Here is a 20,773-nt window from a genome sequence, read left to right as displayed (position 1 = left end):
CCCCCAAAATCAGAAAAATTCCCCCAAAATCAAAAAAAATTTGAAAAAAATCCCCTCCAAAAATCCTAAATAATCTCCCCAAAAAAATCCCCCTAAAAATCCGAAAAAAATCTCCCCAAATCGGCAAAATTTCCCCGCAAAAAATCCTAAATAATCCCCTAAAAATCCCCCTAAAAATCCGAAAAAATCTCCCCAAATCAACAAAATTTCCCCCCAAAAAAATCCTAAATAATCCCCTAAAAATCCGAAAAAAATCTCCCCAAATCAACAAAATTTCCCCCCAAAAAATCCTAAATAATCCCCTAAAAATCCGAAAAAAATCCGAAAAAAATCTCCCCAAATCGGCAAAATTTCCCCCAAAAAAATCCTAAAAATCCCCCTAAAAATCCGAAAAAAATCTCCCAAATCGACAAAAATTTCCCCCCCAAAAAATCCTAAATAATCCCCTAAAAATTCCCCCCAAAATCCTAAATAATCCCCCCAAAAATCCCCCGGTAAACCCTAAAAAAATCCGCCCCAAATAATTTAAATTTTCCCCCCAAATAATCCAAAAAAATCCCACCAAATTTAAAAAAAACCACCAAAAAATCCTTTAAAAAACCCCCCAAAATTCCCCCCCCAAAAAGGGGGGTCGGGGCCTTTCTGGGAGCACTGGGGGAGGGGGCTTTAATGGGATGGGATCCCCCCAAATTTAGGGACACCCCCTCCCCAAAATTGGGATTTTTTTTCTCCCTCCCCCCTCCCCAGGTGAACCCCAACAGCATCGCAGCCAAGGACGGGCGGATCCGCGAGGGCGATCGCATCGTCCAGGTGGGATTTTGGGGGGGGAAATTTGGGGACATTTTGGGGGGGTCTCGGAATGGGGGGAGGGGTCCTTGAAGTGTCCTCGGAGAGGGGGGGGGGAGGTTCGGGGGGTTTTTTTTTTTGGGGGAGGGGGGTTTTTGGAGGAGGGAAAAATTGGGGTTTGCCTCCCCCTTCCCCAAAATAACCCCCCAGGACCCCCCAAAACCCCTTCAGAGCCCCCCCAAACCCCCCCACAACTCCTCCAGGACCCCTGAGAACCCCCCCATGGAGACCCTCACCCCAAAAAGACCCCCCAAAACCTCCTCAAAACCCCCCAAAACCTCCTCAAAACCCCCCAAGACCCCCCCAAAACCCCAAAATTTCCCCCCCAAAAAATCCTAAATAATCCCCCAAAAAAACCCCCCCAAAACCCCCCGTGAAGACCCCCACCCCAAAATTTTTCTCCCAAGATCCCCCCAAACTCTTCCAAGACCCTCCCAAAATTCCCCTCCAGGAATCCCCCCAAAAACCCCTCCCCGTGACTCTCCCCCACCCCAAAATTTCCCTCCAGGACCCCCTCCCCAAAAACCCCTTTAACCCACCCCTTCCCAGGACCCCCCCCAAAACCCCCAAATTTTCTCCCAGAATTCTCCCAAATCCCCTTTAAACCCCCCCAAAAAAAAACCCCTTTACACTCCCCCCCCAACCCCTTTCCTCCCCCTCCCTTTATTTGGGGGGGTGGGTTTTGGGGGGTCTCCCCCCCCCCCCCCTTCCCCCCAATTTTATCCCCCTCCCCAAATTGCAGATCAACGGGGTGGGAGATCCAGGGACCGGGAAGAAGCCGTGGCCTTCCTGACCCGCGAGCAGCAAACCAACATCTCCCTGCTGCTGGCCCGGCCCGAGAGCCAGGTGGGGCTGGGGGAGACCCCCGAATTTGAGGGGGGGGGGGGGGGGTCCTGAGAGTGTTTTTGGGGGGGTTCGGGGAGGAATTTTTTGGGAGTTTGGGGCAGCGAAGTTGAAGGGAAAGGAGCCGAGGATGCTGGAACTCGGGTGGGAGGGGAGTTGTGGGGGGGGCTGGGAAATTGGGGAGGGGTCCTGAGGGGGTCTCAGAGGGGGTTTTTTTTTGGGGGGGTGGGGGGTCACGAGGATTTTTGGAGGGAATTTGGGGGGAATTTTTGGGATTTGGGGGGGGGGAGGCACCAAAGGTGAAGGGAAAGGAGACAACGATGATGGAGCAGCGGGATTTGGGGAGGGGGGGGGCTGGGAAATTGGGGGAGGGGTCCCTCCAGAATTTTGGGGAAGGGGAGGAGATCCTAAGAATTTGAGGGGGGGGGGGGATTTAGTGGGAATTTGGAGGGTTTTGGGGGGAAAATTTGGGGGAGTTTGGGATCCCCGGAGTGGAAAAGGAGCCAAGAATGAATTTTTAAAAATAAAATTAAAATAAATTAAAGGGAAGGGGAAGGGGGCTGGGAAATTGGGGAGGGGTCCCGGGGAGCTCTGGGGGTCTCTGAAGATGATGATGATGATGATGGTGACGATCCCCAGCGATGGAAGGACAGTGACCGGGAGGATTTCCTGGATGAGTTCGGATCCGATGAGGAGGGGGAGCTCAGGGGGGCCTGGACCCCCCCCGGGCAGGTGAGAAATGGGGGAAAAAAATGGGGAAAAATGGGGAAAAAATGGGAATTGGGGAGGGGGGAAAATGGAAAAAAAATGGGGCTGGGGGTAAAAATAGGGGGGGAAATGGGAATTGGGAGGGGGGAAAATGGGGGCTGGGGGGATTTAAAAATGTGGAGAATTGGGATGGGGGGGTTTGAAAATGGGGTTGGGGGTGTTGAAATGGGTCTGGGGGATTCCAGGGGAATTGGGGAAGGGGCTGGAGGAGGGAATTTTGGGGGGCCCGGGGGGGGGGCGATAAAGGCGATAAACCCTAAGAGCGGGATCAGGAGGGGCTGTAAAGGAGAACCCTGGGTTCTTTTGGGGGCGGGGGTCTCCCCCTGACGCCCCCTCCCCACCCCGCAGCCCCCCAGCCCGGCCACGCCCGGCCGCGGCGCCGAGCCCGACAGCGGCGTGGGGCGCACGGACGAATCCACGCGCAACGAGGAGAGCTCGGAGCACGACCTGCTGGGCGAGGAGGGCGGCGAGGGTCCCCCGGGCCCGGCCCGACCCCCGCCGCCTCGCCGGGAACCCCAAAATCCTCAAATCTCTCCCCAAAACACGGCCCGGCTCCAAGCAAAACCCGGCGGCGGAGCTGCGGCCGCTCGGACCGGCTCCGGCTGCGGGTCGGCGGGAAGAGCCGGGAGCGGATCGAGCGGGCGGCGCGGAGCGGGGTTGGAACCCGGGTTAGGAACGGGATTAGGAACGGGATTAACGGCGGCGTTCCCGGGCTCGCCGTCGCCGCCGTTGGCCGCGCTGAGCCCCGCCGAGCTGCGGCGTTACCGAGCGCTTCGCGGCCGCGGGGCGGGAGCGGCGGGACGGGCGGAGCTGGCGCGTTTAGAGGAAGAGCTGCGACACTTGGAATTTAAATGCCGCCACCTCCTGCGGGCTCAGCAGCTCGAGAGGCTCCGCGAGAGAGGTCGCCGAGCTTGGCGAGACCCCCGCGCCGGCGTGGCCGAGGGTCCTTTGGCCGATATCGCCGAGGCTCCGGAACGCGACAGCACCAGCGCTTACAACACGGGCGAGAGTTCCCGCAGCTCCCCGTTGTTGTTACGAGCCGGGCTCGGAGCCGCTGCCCCGCCGCTGCCGGGACCTCCCGGTACCGGGAAAGGCCCTCGGGGAAAACGACCCGGCCGGGACCGGCTGCTCAAAGCTCGGGCCATCAAAATCCTGGAGGAACGAGGAGGTTCCACCGACGACGACGCGCGGAGCGAGTTGAAGACGGGCCGTTACTGGAGCCGCGAACAGCGCAAGCAGCACCTGGCCCGGGCTCGGGAACAGCGGAGACGCCGCGAGTTGCTGCTCCAGGGTCGGCCCGAGGCTCCGGGGGGGCTCGGGGGGCTCGGCAGCGGCGCGGGGGGCGCGGAGGGCTCGCAGCACGGGCAGGGGTCGCGGCGGGGTTTGCGCAAGAGGAGCCGGCGCATCCTGGATAACTGGGTGACGATCCAGGAGATGATGCTGGCGCAGCACGGGGGGCGCCTGGAGCACCCGCTGCTCTCGGTCACCACCGTGTGACGGAGCCCAGCCCCCACTCCCGCCGCCGCGAGGGGGGTTGGGGACATGGTGACACCCCCCCCCGAGGGATTGGGGACATGGTGACACCCCCCGAGGGATTGGGGACAGTGTGACCCCCCCCGAGGGATTGGGGACATTGTGAACCCCCCCCGAGGGATTGGGGACATGGTGACACCCCCCGAGGGATTGGGGACAGTGTGACCCCCCCCGAGGGATTGGGAACATGGTGACACCCCCCCCGAGGGATTGGGGACATGGTGACACCCCCCCCGAGGGATTGGGGACATTGTGAACCCCCCCCGAGGGTTTGGGGGACAGTGTGACCCCCCCCGAGGGATTGGGGACATGGTGACACCCCCCCCGAGGGATTGGGGACATTGTGACACCCCCCCGAGGGATGTGACACCCCCCCCGAGGGATTGGGGACATGGTGACACCCCCCCCGAGGGATTGGGGACAGTGTGACCCCCCCGAGGGATTGGGGGACATTGGGACCCTCCCCCCCTCCCCGAGGGCTCGGGGACATCGCGGGGGAGGGGGGGGGAGGGGATTTGGGGACACCACCGCCGCCCCCCTCCCCCGAAAATCCCTCCCGGAGTTGTCACCTCAAGGGCAAACCCCCCCTGTCCCCCCTCCCCCCCCCCCCCGGGGGTGTCTCTGTGTCCCCTTTGTCCCCAACCCCTCCCCCCTCAAGCACAAAATGAGGGGGGGGGGGTCGTGCCCCCCTCCCCCACCCCGTGTCCCCTCCCCCCGTTGTCGTGTCTGTGGCCGTGGTTAGTTTTGGGGTCATTTCGGGCTTTTTCAGGGTTTTTTTACATTTTTGTCACTCCCCACCCCCCCCCCCCCATCTTCCCAAAAAAATAAATCCTGAGGTGTTTCCCCTCCCCCCCCCCACCGTGTCCGCCCCTCCCCCACCCTGTCCGTGTCTGTCGGGGGGGGGGGAGGGGCCGCCTTTGGGAATGGAAGAACAAAAATTAAAATCTCGTTTTTACTCATTTCACCCCTTTTGGTGCAGCCTCGGGGTGGTTTTTTTTTTTGGGGGGAGGGGGGAGGGGTGGCAAAGCTTGGGGATCCCCCCAAAAAAACCCACAGGGATAAAATTTGGGGAGCCCTGACCTCCCCTCCCCCCAAAATAAAACCCCCCGAACAACAAAAAAACCTTTTAATGATTTTATTCCACCAAAACCCACCCGGACCCCTCCACACCTTTGGGGTTTCCCTGTAAATTTTGGGGGTTTCCCTGTAAATTTTGGGGGTTTCCCTGTGAATTTTGGGGGTTCCCCGCGGGTTTTGGGGGGTCCCCGCAGGTTTTGGGGGGTCCCCCGGGTGATTTTTTGGGGGGTCTCAGGCGTGCAGGGCCCTCCAGCGCTCCAGGGGCCCCCGGGACGGGACGTATTTCACTCCGCAGCCGTCGGGGATTAAACGTTTCTGCGCCACCATCTCCTCGAAGGCGTCGGCGTTGAATTTGGTGAAGCCCCACTTCTTGGAGATGTGGATCTAGGAGACCCCCCCCCCAAAAAAAAAAAAACCATCAGGGGGACCCCAAAATCATCCCCCCCCAAGAGGAAAAAAATCTGGGCGTCGCCAGGTTCTCCCCGCTCGTTTATTTGAAGGATTTTGGGAAAACCCTTGGTTTGAATTTTGGGGGTTTTTTGGGGGGTCTTTTTTCAGACTGGTGATCCCCAGTTTCTTGGAGATGTGGATCTGGGAAAAGGGGGGGGGGGAACCCCAAAAAGAAAGAAAAAAAAAATTGGGGGGTCAAATTTTACCCCCAAGAGGAAAAAAATTTGGGGTCTCGAGGTTCCTTCCATCACGTTTTCCTCATGGATTTTGGGATCCCCCTTGTTGGAAGTTTGGGGGCCCCCATTTTTTGGAGATGTGGGTTTGGGAAAAGAGGGGGGACCCCCCCAAAAAAAAAGAAAAAAAAACCTCAAGGGGGACCCCGAAATCATCCTCAACAAGAGGAAAAAATTTGGGGATCCTCCGATTTATTTCTCCCAATTATTTCCAGGATTTTGGGATCCCCCGCGTTGGACTTTTGGGGTTTTTGGGGCCCCCAATTTCTTGGGAAATGTGGATTTGAGGCACCCCAAAAATCCCCCCCAAAACTTGAACTTGGACCCCCCCAGACCCTGATTTTTTTGGGGGGGGGGGGGTCCTGAGTCTTTCTGGGAGGGTTCGGAGGGAATTTGGGGGATTTTGGGGAGAATTTTTGGGAGTTTGGGAACACCGAAGATGAAGGAAATGGAAAGGAACCCGATTTAGCTGGTGAATTTGGGGAGGGGGCTGGGAAATTGGGGAGGGGTCCTGAGGGGAGTCCCCCAGATCTTTGGAGGGGATCCCGAGTATTTTTTGAGGAGGTTTGGAGAGAATTTGGGCAGAATTTTTTCAAGTTTGGGATCCCTGAGGACGAAGGAAAAGGCACCAGCGACGGTGGGTCTGGGGGAATTTGGGGAGGGGGATTTTTTTTGGGGGGGTTTTTGGGGGGTCCCAGGTACCTTCTGGCGCCCGGGGAACTTGAACTTGGCCCTCCTGAGCGCCTCCACCACGTGCTCCTTGTTCTGCGCCTTGGTGCGGATGGACATGATCACCTGGCCGATGTGCACGCGCGCCACCGTGCCCTGCGGCTTCCCGAAGGCGCCCCTCATCCCGGTCTGGAGCCTGGGGGGAAATTGGGGAGGGGTCTGCACCAGGGAGAGACCAGAGACCCCCTGGAGACCCCAGACCCAGCCCCACACCTGCCCCAGAGACCCCAGACCCATCCGCGCCACCGTGCCCTGCGGCTTCCCAAAGGCGCCCCTCATCCCGGTCTGGAGCCTGGAGGGAAATTGGGGAGGGGTCTGCATGGGGAGGGACCAGAGACCCCCTGGAGACCCCAGAGCCAGCCCCAGAGCCAGCCCCAGAGCCAGCCCAGAGACCCCAGACCCATCCAGGCCACCGTGCCCTGCGGCTTCCCGAAGGCTCCTCTCATCCCGGTCTGGAGCCTGGGGGGAAATTGGGGAGGGGTCTGCCCCAGGGAGGGACCAGAGACCCCCCGGAGACCCCAGACCCAGCCCCAGAGCCAGCCCAGAGACCCCAGACCCATCTAGGCCACCGTGCCCTGCGGCTTCCCAAAGGCGCCTCTCATCTCTGTTTGGAGTCTGGGGGGAAATTGGGGAGGGGTCTGCATGGGGAGAGACCAGAGACCCCCTGGAGACCCCAGACCCAGCCCCAGAGCTGCCCCAGAGACCCCAGACCCATCCGCGCCACCGTGCCCTGCGGCTTCCCGAAGGCGCCCCTCATCCCGGTCTGGAGCCTGGGGGGAAATTGGGGAGGGGTCTGCACCAGGGAGGGACCAGAGACCCCCTGGAGACCCCAGACCCAGCCCCAGAGCTGCCCCAGAGACCCCAGACCCATCCGCGCCACCGTGCCCTGCGGCTTCCCGAAGGCTCCTCTCATCCCTGTTTGGAGTCTGAGGGGAAATTGGGGAGGGGTCTGCACCGGGGAGGGACCAGAGACCCCCCGGAGACCCCAGACCCATTTCCAGACCAGGTTTTGTATCCCTGGTCCTGGTAAAGTTGGGAGTGGGATCCCTTAGATCTCCCCTCATCCCGGTCTGGAGCCTGGAACGGGGAACTGGGGAGGGGTCTGCACAGGGGAGACCCCAGACTCACCTTCAAGGGGCTTTGGGTGCCCCCCAGGGTCATTTTACCGACCCCCAGGACAGTTTTTGGGGTCATTTTTGGGTTATTTTGCCCCCCCAGGATAATTTTGGGATCATTTTTGGATTATTTTACCCCCCCCAGGATAATTTTGGGATCATTTTTGGGTTATTTTGCCCCCCCAGGACAGTTTTTGGGGTCATTTTTGGGTTATTTTACCCCCCCAGGATAATTTTGGGATCATTTTTGGATTATTTTACCCCCCCCAGGATAATTTTGGGATCATTTTTGGGTTATTTTGCCCCCCCAGGACAGTTTTTGGGGTCATTTTTGGGTTATTTTACCCCCCCAGGATAATTTTGGGGTCATTTTTGGGTTATTTTGCCCCCCCAGGATAATTTCGGGGTCATTTCTGGGTTATTTTGTCCCCCCGGCCCCTTTGGGAGCCCCCCCAGGGTGGGGGGAGGGGTCCCTACACAGCCGGGGGGGGGAGGGGTCACTGTGCGCAGCCAGTGCACGCCGGGGCCCACGGGGGGGAGGGGCCACGGCCGGCTTAATTAGCTGCGGGTCATTAACGGGGGGCCGCCCCTAAACTAACCAGGGTTAACGAGGGGCACCTCCAAATTATCAGGGGTAAACCCCCTCCCCAAAAAAACAAAAAGGGGGGTGGGACATCCCTGGGGGACAATGGGGACCCCCCCCCCCCCGGAAAAAACAAAATTTAGGGATCGCTAAAAATGCTGAAACGAGTTTTGGGGGAATCTTCTGCAGCCTTGGGGAGCGCCCCAAAAACCCCAACGACCCCCCCGGGAGTTTGGGGACCCCCCTGGGGACTCGAAGAACTCCCAGGGACCCCCCAAAACCCCTCCAAATTTTAGGAAAATTTACCGAATCAGGGCGATTTTTCTACCCCGAAGTTTGGAAAACTTTTCCCCTTTTAACTCTGGTGACTCCCCCCAAACCCCAACGACCCCCCCGGGATTTCGGGGACCCCCCCGGGATTTCGGGGACCCCCCCAGACCTGTCGGCCCCGGCGCAGGAGAGCATTTTGTTGATGCGGATGACGTGGAAGGGGTGCAGGCGCACGCGGATGTGGAAGCCGTCCTTGCCGCAGCTCTTCACCATGTACTTGTTGGCGCAGATCCGGGCGGCCTCCAGGGCTGTTTTGGGGGGGAAAAAAATGGGGTTTTGGACAAAATTCGGAGAGTTTTGGGGGTTTCCAGGCAAAAAATTCCGGGTTTTTGGGCGAAAATTTGGGGGTTTTACGTAAAAATTTGGGGGTTTTAGGTGAAAATTTGGGGGGTTTAGGTGAAAATTTGGGGGTTTTAGGCAAAAATTTGGAGGTTTTATGTAAAAATTTGGGGGTTTTAGGTGAAATTTTGGGGGTTTTAGGTGAAAATTTGGGCGTTTTACGTAAAAATTTGGGGGGTTTAGGTGAAAATTTGGGGGTTTTACGTAAAAATTTGGGGGTTTTATGTAAAAATTTGGGGGTTTTAGGTGAAAATTTGGGGGTTTAAGGTGAAAATTTGGGGGTTTTAGGTGAAAATTTGGGGGTTTACGTAAAAATTTGGGAGTTTTAGGTGAAAATTTGGGGGTTTACGTAAAAATTTGGGGGTTTAAGGTGAAAATTTGGGGGTTTAGGTGAAAATTTGGGGGTTTAGGTGAAAATTTGGGAGTTTTAGGTGAAAATTTGGGGGTTTAGGTGGAAATTTGGGGGTTTTAGGTGAAAATTTGGGGGTTTTATGTAAAAATTTGGGGGTTTTAGGTGAAAATTTGGGGGTTTTACGTAAAAACTTGGGGGTTTTAGGTGAAAATTTGGGGGTTTAAGATGAAAATTTGGGGGTTTTACGTAAAAATTTGGGGGTTTTACGTAAAAATTTGGGGGTTTAAGGTGAAAATTTGGGGGTTTTACGTAAAAATTTGGGGGTTTTAGGTGAAAATTTGGGGGTTTTAGGTGAAAATTTAAGTGTTTTACGTAAAAATTTGGGGGTTTTAGGTGAAAATTTGGGGGTTTAAGGTGAAAATTTGGGGGTTTTAGGTGAAAATTTGGGGGTTTTAGGTGAAAATTTAAGGGTTTTACGTAAAAATTTGGGGGGTTTACGTAAAAATTTGGGGGTTTTAGGTGAAAATTTGGAGGTTTTAGGCAAAAATTTGGGGGTTTTAGGTGAAAATTTGGGGATTTTACTTAAAAATTTGGGGGTTTTAGGCAAAAATTTGGGGGTTTACGTAAAAATTTGGGAGTTTTAGGTGAAAACTTGGGGGTTTTAGGTGAAAATTTGGGGGTTTTACGTAAAAATTTGGGGGTTTTCGGTGAAAATTTGGGGGTTTAAGATGAAAATTTGGGGGTTTTACGTAAAAATTTGGGGGTTTAAGGTGAAAATTTGGGGGTTTTACGTAAAAATTTGGGGGTTTTAGGTGAAAATTTGGGGTTTTACGTAAAAATTTGGGGGTTTTACGTAAAAATTTGGGGGTTTTAGGTGAAAATTTGGGGGTTTTGCGTAAAAATTTGGGGGTTTTAGGTGAAAATTTGGGGGTTTTAGGCGAAAATTTGGGGGTTTTACATAAAAATTTGGGGGTTTTAGGTGAAAATTTGGGGGTTTTACGTAAAAATTTGGGGGTTTTAGGTGAAAATTTGGGGGTTTAGGTGAAAATTTGGAGGTTTTAGGTGAAAATTTAAGGGTTTTACGTAAAAATTTGGGGGGTTTACGTAAAAATTTGGGGGGTTTTAGGTGAAAATTTGGGGGTTTTAGGTGAAAATTTGGGGGTTTTGCGTAAAAATTTGGGGGTTTAAGGTGAAAATTTGGGGGTTTTAGGTGAAAATTTGGGGGTTTATGTAAAAATTTGGGGGTTTTAGGTGAAAATTTGGGGGTTTACGTAAAAATTTGGGGGTTTTAGGCGAAAATTTGGGGGTTTTACGTAAAAATTTGGGGGTTTTAGGTGAAAATTTGGGTTTTTCACGCAAAAAAAAAGGATTTTAACGCAAAAATCTGAGGGTTTAGTGAAAATTTGGGGTGTTTTACTTGTCAGCGCCGATCCAGGAGGTTTCCAGAGGTTTTTTGGGGGAAAATTGAGATTTTTAGACAAAATTCTGAGAGTTTGGGGGTTTCCAGGGAAAACAATTCCACGTTTCCAGGGAAAAATTTGGGGTTTTTAGGCGAAAATTCACAGGGATTTAGGAGAAAATGGGGTTTAGGTGAAAATTCAGGAATTTGACACAAAAATTCCTCTTAAAAAATCCCAACCCCCCCCCAGGCCAAAAATTCCCCCCAAGACACCCCAAATCCCTCCTGGAACGGCCAAATTCCCCCAAAATTTCCCAAATTCCCCCCAAATTTCCCAAATTCCCCCAAAATTTCCCAAATTCCCCCCAAATTTCCCAAATTCCCCCAAAATTTCCCAAATTCCCCCAAAATTTCCCAAATTTCCCCATTTTTAACCCCTCAAAACCCCAACTTTTCCCCATTTTAAACCCCCAAAATCCCAAATTCCCCCCAAAAAAACCCCCAAACATCAGTGGTTTTACCCCCCCCAAAGAACCCCAAATTTTCTCCTTTTCATCCCTCAAAAAATCCCAGTTTTCCCCCCAAAAATCCCAAACAGTCCATTTTCCCCCCAAAAATTCCAAGTTTTCCTCCCAAAAATCTCGTTTTTCCTCCCAAAAAATCCCAGATTTCCCCCAAAAATCCCGTTTTTTCCCCCAAAATCCCGTTTTTCCCCCCAAAAATCCCAGTTTTTGTCCCAAAAATCTCGTTTTCCCCCATAAATATCCCAGATTTTCCCCCCAAAATCCCAGTTTCCCCCCCAAAAACCCCAGTTTTCCTCCCAAAAACCCTGTTTTTCCCCCAAAAAATCCTGTTTTTCCTCCCAAAGATCCCAAATTTCCCCCCAAAATCCCATTTTTCCTCCCAAAAATCCCAAATTTTCCCCCAAAATCCCATTTTTTTCCCCAAAAATCCCATTTTTCCCCCAAAAATCCCTTTTTCCCCCCAAAAATCCCAGATTTCCCCCAAAAATCCCGTTTTTTCCCCCAAAAATCCCGTTTTTTCCCCCAAAAATCCCATTTTTCCCCCCAAAAATTCCAGATTTCCCTCCCAAAATCCCTTTTTTCCCCCAAAAAATTCCAGATTTTTCCCCCCAAAAATCCCGTTTTTCCCCCAAAAATCCCTTTTTTCCCCCCAAAAATTCCAGATTTTTTCCCCAAAATCCCATTTTTCCCCCAAAAATCCCAAATTTTCCCCCAAAAATCCCATTTTTCCCCCCAAAATCCCAAATTTCCCCCCAAAATCACATTTTTCCCTCCAAAAATCCCAAATTTCCCCCAAAAATCCCAAATTTCCCCCCAAAATCCCATTTTCCCCCCCAAAATCCCATTTTTCCCCCAAAAATCCCAAATTTTCCCCCCAAAAATCCCATTTTTCCCCCCAAAAATCCCATTTTTCCCCCCAAAAATCCCATTTTCCCCCCCAAAATCCCAATTTTCCCCCCAAAATCCCATTTTCCCCCCAAACCCCCCAATCCCGCGTGCCTTACCCTCGGAGCTGAGCTGCTCGTACTCATCCGACACCATGTGCCCGCACAGGGGGAACTCGTCCACTTTGGCCTTTTTCCTGCCCAGGTCGAAAATCCGGATCTTGGGATCTGCGGGGGGGACACACACGGGTCAGGGGGGATTTGGGGGGATTTTGGGGGGATTTTGGGGATTTTGGGGGGATTTTGGGAGGATTTGGGGAGATTTTGGGGGGATTTTGGGGGGATTTTGGGGGGATTTTGGGGATTTTGGCGGGATTTGAGGGGTTTTGGGGAGGAATTTGGGGGGTTTAGAAAAGGATTTTGGGGGGTTTTTTAAGAGCGTTTTTGGGGGTTTAAAGAGGATTTTGGGGGGTTTTAGGAGGATTTTTGGGGATTTTAGGACGATTTTGGGGATTTTAGGAGAATTTTTGGGGGTTCAGGGAGGACTTTGGGGGGTTTTAAGAGGATTTTGGGGATTTTAAGAGGATTTTGGGGGTTTTGGGGAGGATTTGGGAGTCTTTGGGGACGATTTTGGGCGTTTTAGGAGGATTTTGGGGTCTTTGGGGAGGATTTTTGGGGGGTTTTGGGAGGATTTTTGGGGGTTCAGGAAGGATTTTGGGGGGTTTTGGAGAGGATTTGGGGGGTTTAGGGGGGAATTTGGGGGGTTTAGAAAAGGAATTTGGCGTTTAAGAGCGTTTTAGGAGGATTCTGGGGTCTGTGGGGACGAATTTTGGGGATTTTAGGAGGATTTTGGGGGTTCAGGGAGGATTTTTGGGGGTTTTAGGGAAGATTTGGGAGTCTTTGAGGAGGATTTTGGGGGGTTCACAGACGATTTTGGGGGTTTTAAGAGGATTTTGGAGGTTTTAGGAGGATTTTTGGGGATTTTAGGAGGATTTTTGGGGGTTCAGGAAGGATTTTGGGGGTTTTGGAGAGGATTTGGGGGGTTTGGGGGGAATTTGGGGGGTTTAGAAAAGGAATTTGACGTTTAAGAGCGTTTTAGGAGGATTCTGGGGTCTTTGGGGAGGATTTTTGGGGGTTCACGGACGATTTTGGGGGTTTTAAGAGGATTTTGGGTGTTTTGGGGACGATTTTTGGGGGTTTTAGGAGGATTTTGGGTGTTTTGGGGAGGATTTTTGATGCTTTTAGAGGGATTTTGGAGAATTTAGGACGATTTCGGGGTCTTTTGGAAGGGTTTTTGGGGGTTCAGGAGGGTTTTGAGGGGTTTTAGAAAGATTTTGGGGGTTTTAGAAGGATTTTGGGGGGTTTAGGGAGGATTTTTGGGGATTTTAGGAGAATTCTGGGGGTTTTGGGGAGGATTTTGGGGTTTTGGGAGGATTTTTTAGAGTTCAGGAAGGATTTTGGGGGTTTTGGGGAAGATTTGAGAATCTTTGAGGAAGATTTTGGGGGGTTCACGGACGATTTTGGGGGTTTTAAGAGGATTTTGGGGGTTTTAGGAGGATTTTTGGGGATTTTAAGAGAATTTTGGGTGTTTTGGGGAGAATTTTGGGGGGTTTAAGTAGGATTTTGGGGGTTTTAAGAGGATTTCGGGGTCTGTGGGGAGGATTTTGGGGGTTCGGGGAGGATTTTTGGGGGTTTTAGGAGGATTTTGAGGGTTTTGGGGTCTTTGGGGAGGATTTTGGGAAGGATTTGGGGTTTTGGGGGGATTGAAGGAGAGTTTTGAAGCGTTTTAGGGAAGATTTCAGGGTTTTTAAGAGGATTTTGGGGCTGTGGGAGGATTTTGGGAGGATCTGGGGGGATTTGGGGTTTTTTGCCAGGAAATTTTGGGGATTTTGGGAGAGGATTTGGGCACTTTTGGGTGTTTTACAAAGATTTTGAGAGAAAATTTCGGGATTTTTAAGAGGATTTGGGAGGATCTTGGAAGGATTTGGAGGTTTTGGGGGGAATTTGGGGGTTTTGGGCTGAATTTGCGGGGTTTAGAAAAGGATTTTGGGGTTTTTAGGAGGATTTGGGGGGTTTTGAGGAAGATTTTGGGGGTTCAGAGAAGATTTTGAGGGGTTTCAGGGAAGATTTTGGGGTTTCTGGGAGAATTTTGGAGGTTTTTAGGAGGATTTGGACAAGATTTTGGATTTCTTTAAAAGGCTTTTGGGGTTTTTAACACAATTTGAGAAGAGTCTTGGGAGAATCTGGCGAATCAAGAAGAATTTTGAGACGTTTTAAGGAGGATTTTGGGGGTTTTAAGGGATTTTTGGGGGTTGCAGGAAGGTTTTGGGAAGATTTAAAGAAGATTTTGAGCTTTTGAGATGGTTTTGGGGACGATTTTGAAGGGTTTTAAGATGGTTTTAGGAGAATTTGGGATGTTTTGAAGCCCCGGGTTGGGATTTTGGGGTCGGGACTCACCGGGGACCCCCCCGGCAGAAGCGGGATTTGGGGTAGGGTTTGTTCTTGCAGTAACGGTAACTGGAAATGGAGGAAAAACAGGGATTAAAACCCCCCAAAATCCAGAACAAAAATTCCTTCCTGCACCCCAAAACGAACCCCTAAAAACCCCCCGACCCAAATAAACCCCCCGGAGTCCCGACCCTGCCGCTTCGAAGCCCCCAGACCCTTTTAAAACCCCCAAAAATTGGTTTTTTTCCAACCCAAAGCCCATTTTTAAACCTTAAAACCTTTCTTAAACTCCTCCAAACCCTTTTAAACCCCAAATATTCCCTTTCTAACCCTTCCTCGATGCCCCCAAATCCTTTTAAAAACCCCAAAGTTTAATTTTTTTAAAAACTCTTTAGGGACCCCAAACCTTTTAAAAACCCGTTTAAAACCCCAGCGGGCCCAGAAACCCCCAGACCCTTTTTCAAGCACCTCAAAACACTTTTTTAAACCCCTCCGGACCCTTTTTTAACGTTCCCAAACTCTTTCAAACCCGAAATTTTCCTTTTTAAACCCGAAATTTCCTTTTTAAACCCGAAATTTCCCTTTTTAAACCCGAAATCTCCCTTTTTAAACCGCCCGCGACGCCCCCAGACCTTTTTTAAACACCTCAAAACTCTGTTTTAACACCCTAAACCCCTTCCTAAGCCCCCCAAACCGCCTTTATTTTACCCTCCCCGCAACCCCCCGACCCTTTTCAGCCCGCAATGACGTCACGCTACCCCCCCATGACGTCACGCCCCTCACCATCGCGCCGGCCGGCGGCCCATGGCGGCTCCGGGACCTGCGAGGACACAAACCGGGATGGGTTAAAGGCGGTAAAACCCCAAAAAAACTCCTCAAAAACCCGCCAAACCCGCGCGGGTCCGCCCGCCTCTCACCCCGCTCCGACCGCGCCGAGCGCCCGAAAGAGGCCGCGGGCGCCTGCGCGCCGCTTTTATACCGCCCGCCCACTTCCGGCGGCGCGGCTGACTTCCGGCGGCGCTCTGGCCGCCTGGAGGACTCATGGCGGGGAAAGCGCGGCCGGTCCCGGCGGGTGCTGCCGGGGCTGAGGGAGGAGCTCGGGGCTCTGAGGGCGCGGGAGGAGCGGGGACAGGACCCGGGAGGGCGGCGGGAATGGCGGGAGGTCGTCGAGAGGGAAGGAGCCGCTCTGCCGGGGTCGGGTACCATAGAGAGGAGCAGCTCAGCCAATCAGAGCGCGGGGCGGGCAGCGCACGCGCAGTGAGGGCGGTAGGAGGGGTCTGAGCGCTGATTCGTTATCCGCTGTGACGTCACTGATCATTTACATACCCCGCCTTTTCCAGCCCAGTGAGGGGAAGAGGGCGGGGTTGTTGCTGGGGTGATTTGCATCTAATTTGAATAAAGGAGGCGGGGTCATCCTCGGGGTTAGAAGAGTTAAAAAAAAGGAGGGTCCGGAAAAAAAAGAAAAATTGCGCTTCGTAACGATTTCAAAACTTATTCTCCTTTCCAGGATGGCAAATAAATCATTTATAAACCGTAAACACGAAGTCCGGACCCGGGAAGGACGAAGAGAACGGAAACGATCAATCGTTGTCCTTTATTTACGCCCAGCGGCGCCTTCATCGGCTCCTGCTCGTCACCGGGGGAGCTCGGAAGGGTTTTTTGGGGGCGATTCTTCAGGATTTGGGGCTCCCTGCGATGGTTTTGAGGTCCTGGGTGGGGGAGGGGAGGGGAAAATTCCTTTTCTGGCGCTGCGCCTTTAAGAAAAGCCTCGCCCACTTCCGGGATAAGCCTCGCCCCCCGTTACCATGGTAATTGCCTTTAAACCGGAAGTGACGCGGAGGAAGCGGAAGCGGCGCCATGAAGCTGCTGACCCACAACCTGCTGAGCTCTCACGTGCCGGGGCTGCGGCCCGGCGGCGGATTCCCGCTGCGCATCGAGGTGCGGGCAGAGCCCCGGGAACCGGCAACCGGGAACCGGGAACCGGCAACCGGGAACCGGGAACCGGGGGGGGGGACGGGCAGAGCTCCCCGAGCGCCCCCGGGAAGGCGCCGCCGCCGTTCCCGGTTCCCATCGGGGCCGCCACGTGAATTTCGCGTCACTCCCGTTCCCTCTCCCGTTATCGCCCAATGAATGTTCCGTTAAACCGCGGCGTTTCTCCCGGTAAATCCCGCGTTAAATCCTCATTTCTCCCGGTAAATCCCCCGTTGGCGGCCCCGGTACCTCTCCCTCGTTACCCCCAGCAGCTCGTCCCGTTATCCCGGTTCCCTCCCGGTTCTCGCCCGGTTCCTGCCCCGTTAATCCCGGTTCCCCGCAGGCCGCCGAGGTTCGGGTCCGGCCGGTTCCGTTCAACGCCGCCTTCGTGTCCCGCCTGGTGCCGCGGCTGCGCTGGGACGCGCTGCGGGAGGCGGCGGAGAGCGTGAGAGCCGGGAACCGGGAATGGGAACCGGGAACCGGGAATGGGAACCGGGAACCGGGAATGGGAACCGGGAACAGGGAATGGGAACCGGGAATCGGGAATGGGAAACCGGGAACCGGGAATGGGAACCGGGAACGGGGAATGGGAACCGGGAATCGGGAATGGGAACCGGGAACGGGGAATGGGAACCGGGAACGGGGAATGGGAACCGGGAATCGGGAACGGGGAACCGGGAATGGGAACCGGGAACGGGGAATCGGGAACCGGGAACCGGGAATGGGAACCGGGAACCGGGAATGGGAACCGGGAATCGGGAATGGGAACCGGGAATCGGGAATGGGAACCGGGAATGGGAACCGGGAACGGGGAATGGGAACCGGGAACAGGGAACGGGGAATGGGAACGGGGAACCGGGAATCGGGAACGGGGAATGGGAACCGGGAACCGGGAATGGGAACCGGGAACGGGGAACGGGAAACCGGGAACCGGGAATGGGAACCGGGAACAGGGAATGGGAACCGGGAATCGGGAACGGGGAACCGGGAATGGGAACCGGGAATCGGGAATGGGAAACCGGGAACCGGGAATGGGAACCGGGAATCGGGAACGGGGAACCGGGAATGGGAACCGGGAATCGGGAATGGGAACCAGGAACCGAGAACCGGGAATCGGGAACGGGGAACCGGGAATGGGAAACCGGGAACGGGGAACGGGAAACCGGGAACAGGGAATGGGAACCGGGAACCGGGAATGGGAACCGGGAACGGGGAATGGGAACCGGGAACCGGGAACCGGGAATGGGAAACTGGGAACGGGGAATGGGAACCGGGAACCGGGAATGGAAACCGGGAACCGGGAATGGGAACCGGGAACCGGGAATGGAAACCGGGAACGGGGAATGGGAACCGGGAACCGGGAATGGGAACCGGGAACGGGGAATGGGAACCGGGAACAGGGAACGGGGAACGGGAACGGGGAACCGGGAATCGGGAATGGGAAACGGGGAACGGGAAACCGGGAACCGGGAATGGGAACCGGGAACAGGGAACGGGAACCGGGAATCGGGAATGGGAACCGGGAACGGGAACAGGGAACGGGGAATTGGGAACGGGAATCGGGAAATGGGAACGGGTAACGGAGAACTGGGAACGGGGAACCGGGAATGGGAACCGGGAACGGGAACCGGGAACGGGAATGGGAACTGGGAACGGGGAATGGGAACCGGGAACGGGGAACGGGAACAGGAAATGGGCGGCACCGGGAGAGAGGGAGGGTCGGTCTGGGGGAGAATTTGGAGGGGGGATAATTTTGGGATCTGAGGGGGGATTTCAGGGAGATTTTTTGGGGTCTGGGGGAATTTTTTCGACATTTTGGGGGGTCTGAAGTGGATTTGGGGGCGATTTTTGGGGGCTGGGGAAGTTTTGGGGGGTCTAAAGGGGGGATTTGGGGGCTCTGAGGGGGAATTCGGGGGGATTTGGGGGTTTAGGGGGAGTTTTGGGAGGTCTGGGGGAAATTTCGGGGCCCCGGGAGAGAGGGGGGGGTCGGTTTGGGGGGGTCTGAGGAGGAATTTGAGCAGGTTTTTGGGGTCTGGGGGGTTTTGGGGGGTCTGAGGGGGAATTTGAGCAGGTTTTTGGGGTCTGGGGGGTTTGGGGGGGTCTGAGGGGGAATTTGAGCAGGTTTTTGGGGTCTGGGGGGTTTTGGGGGGTCTGAGGGGGAATTTGAGCAGGTTTTTGGGGTCTGGGGGAGTTTTGGGGGGTCTGAGGGGGAATTTGAGCAGGTTTTTGGGGTCTGGGGGAGTTTTGGGGGGTCTGGGGGGAGTTTTGGGGGGTCTGAGGGGGAATTTGAGCAGGTTTTTGGGGTCTGGGGGAGTTTTGGGGGGTCTGGGGGGAGTTTTGGGGGGTCTGAGGGGGAATTTGAGCAGGTTTTTGGGGTCTGGGGGGTTTTGGGGGGTCTGAGGGGGAATTTGAGCAGGTTTTTGGGGTCTGGGGGGGTTTTGGGGGGTCTGAGGGGGAATTTGAGCAGGTTTTTGGGGTCTGGGGGGTTTTGGGGGGGTCTGGGGGGGAATTTTGGGGTCTGGAGGACAATTTGGGGGCTCCAGGAGAAGGGGAGTTCAGAAGGGGTCCTTTTTTTTGGGGGGGGTCTCTGGGAACAAAACAATCTTTGATTGGGGGGAGATTTTGGGGGGGCCCAGGACTGTCAGATTTTTTGGGGGGTGTCCAGTCTAATTTCGGGGCTCCCAAGTTTCAGACCCTAAACCCCAAATTTTGGGATCCTGATGGAATTTGAGCTTTGGGGGACATCCCCATTTATTTTTTGGACGGGGGGGGGTCTCCCAACCCTCCTCAGATTCATTTTGCCCCCCCCCGCCCCCCTCCCCAAAACCAGTTGGGGCACCCCTCGGAGCTGCCCCCCGAGCCCCTCCCCAACTACGAGGGCGACGAGGAATTCCTGCGCCGCCTCCACCACGTGCTGCTCGAGGTCCGGGGGGGTCCCCAAAACCTCGGGGGGGTCCCCAAAACCTCGGGGGGGGGTCTCCAAAACCTCGGGGGGGGTCCCCAAAACTCGGGGGGTTTCCAAACTTTCGGGGGGGGGTCCCCAAAGTTTATGGGGGGGGGAGTCTCCAAACCTCCTGTGGGTCCCCAAACCTTCAGGGGGGGTTCCCAAAACTCGGGGGGTCTCCAAACTTTTGGGGGGGTCCCCAAACTTTCTGGGGGGGTCTCCAAAACCCATTGGGGGGTCCCCAAAACTCGGGGGGTCTCCAAACCTTATGGGGGGGGTCCCCAAAACCTCTGGACGGGTCCCCAAAACTCGGGGGGTCTCCAAACTTTCGGGGACCCAAACTTTCTGGGGGGGGTCCCCAAAACCCATTGGGGGGTCCCCAAAAGTCGGGGGATCTCCTGACCTTCAGGGAGGTTCCCCAAAACTCGGGAGGTCTTTAAACTCTCAGGGGGGGTCCCCAAAACTCGGGGGGTCTTTAAACCTTCAGGGGGGTCCCCAAACTTTCTGGGGGGGGTCTCCAAAACCCATGGAGGGGTTCCCAAAACTCGGGGGGGGGGGGTCTCCAAACCTTCGGGGAGGGTCCCCAAAACCTTCTGGGGGTCCCCAAACCTCAGGGTGGGGAGGGGGGGGGGGGGGTCTCCAAAAACCGAGGGGGGGGGTCCCCAAAACTCGGGGGGTCTCCAAACTTTATGGGGGGGTCCCCAAAATTTGAGGGGGGGGGGTCCCCAAACCTTAGGTCCCCCCCCCAAATTTCCCCCCTTCGCCCCCCGAACAGGTGGAGGTGCTGGAGGGGTCCCTGCAGTGCCCGGACTCGGGGCGACGCTTCCCCATCTCCAAGGGGGTCCCCAACATGCTCCTGACCGAGGACGAGGCCTGAAAAAGGGGGGTCAGGACCCCCCAGATTTATTGGGGAGGGGTCTCCGGAATGGGGTCGAGCCCCTCCCTCGATGTGGGATTGTTGGAAACCCCGAATTCCCGCGGGTTTGCCCCGAAAATTTGGGCCTGGAGTTCGTCCGCTGTTAGAGCCGTGAAGGGGCGTGGGTTGTTCTGCCTCATTTGCATACGGGCGTGGTCTCAATGAGGCTCCTCCCCTATGCAAATTAGGACGCCTTCATTTGCATTTTGGGCGGGAAATCTGTTCTGTTTGCGTAATAAACGGAGAATTCCCCTTAACTTTTCTTCCCCCTGAATTCCTCCTCCCTTCCCGAAATTCCCCGGTTTTGCCCCAAATATTTTTATTTTCCCCTGAATTTCAGGTTGGTTTTCCCCCGAATCCCTGGTTTTATCTCCAAATCCGCCAGTTTTACCCTCAGATCCATTTCCTTTGTCCCAGCTCCCTCCTTTGTGGCCCCAAATCCGGATTTCCCCCAAAAATCTCTTTCTTTGCCCTAAACATTTTATACTT

At 54.6% G+C, this 20,773-nt stretch overlaps 3 protein-coding genes and 1 non-coding gene across 4 annotated transcripts; 2 read left to right on the top strand and 2 right to left on the bottom strand.

Annotated features, from left to right (window-relative positions):
* Positions 1–6: 6 nt before the first annotated feature.
* Positions 7–4,954, top strand: LOC136305593 (PDZ domain-containing protein 4-like). The gene is given in 5 exon segments (XM_066208888.1): positions 7–810; positions 1,589–1,603; positions 1,606–1,692; positions 2,329–2,421; positions 2,806–4,954. Coding segments are annotated over 5 exon segments (1,485 nt in total). The 5' UTR covers positions 7–669; the 3' UTR covers positions 3,955–4,954.
* Positions 4,955–5,110: 156 nt separating this feature from the next.
* RPL10 (ribosomal protein L10) lies at positions 5,111–15,422 on the bottom strand. The gene is made up of 7 exons (XM_066208889.1): positions 15,371–15,422; positions 15,237–15,273; positions 14,470–14,522; positions 12,126–12,233; positions 8,617–8,755; positions 6,453–6,615; positions 5,111–5,451 (listed from the first exon to the last, which is right to left on the bottom strand). Exons 2-7 carry the CDS (start codon positions 15,257–15,259, stop codon positions 5,299–5,301), a joined length of 639 nt encoding a protein of 212 aa, XP_066064986.1. The 5' UTR covers positions 15,260–15,273; positions 15,371–15,422; the 3' UTR covers positions 5,111–5,298.
* Positions 8,016–8,162, bottom strand: LOC136305604 (small nucleolar RNA SNORA70). Its single transcript, XR_010725377.1, has one exon. It is a non-coding gene; the product is annotated as a small nucleolar RNA SNORA70 (small nucleolar RNA).
* An 855-nt stretch (positions 15,423–16,277) lies between the features above and the next one.
* On the top strand, positions 16,278–20,541 carry TRMT112 (tRNA methyltransferase activator subunit 11-2). The gene is made up of 4 exons (XM_066208894.1): positions 16,278–16,391; positions 16,768–16,869; positions 19,255–19,347; positions 20,144–20,541. Exons 1-4 carry the CDS (start codon positions 16,311–16,313, stop codon positions 20,243–20,245), a joined length of 378 nt encoding a protein of 125 aa, XP_066064991.1. The 5' UTR covers positions 16,278–16,310; the 3' UTR covers positions 20,246–20,541.
* The last annotated feature ends 232 nt before the right edge of the window (positions 20,542–20,773 follow it).

Source organism: Chamaea fasciata, unplaced genomic scaffold, assembly GCF_029207755.1.
Source record: "Chamaea fasciata isolate MVZ Bird 193981 ecotype frontalis unplaced genomic scaffold, bChaFas1.0.hap1 SCAF_510, whole genome shotgun sequence".
NCBI classification, from domain to species: Eukaryota; Metazoa; Chordata; class Aves; order Passeriformes; family Sylviidae; genus Chamaea; species Chamaea fasciata.
This window is presented reverse-complemented; position numbering and strand designations above follow the sequence as displayed.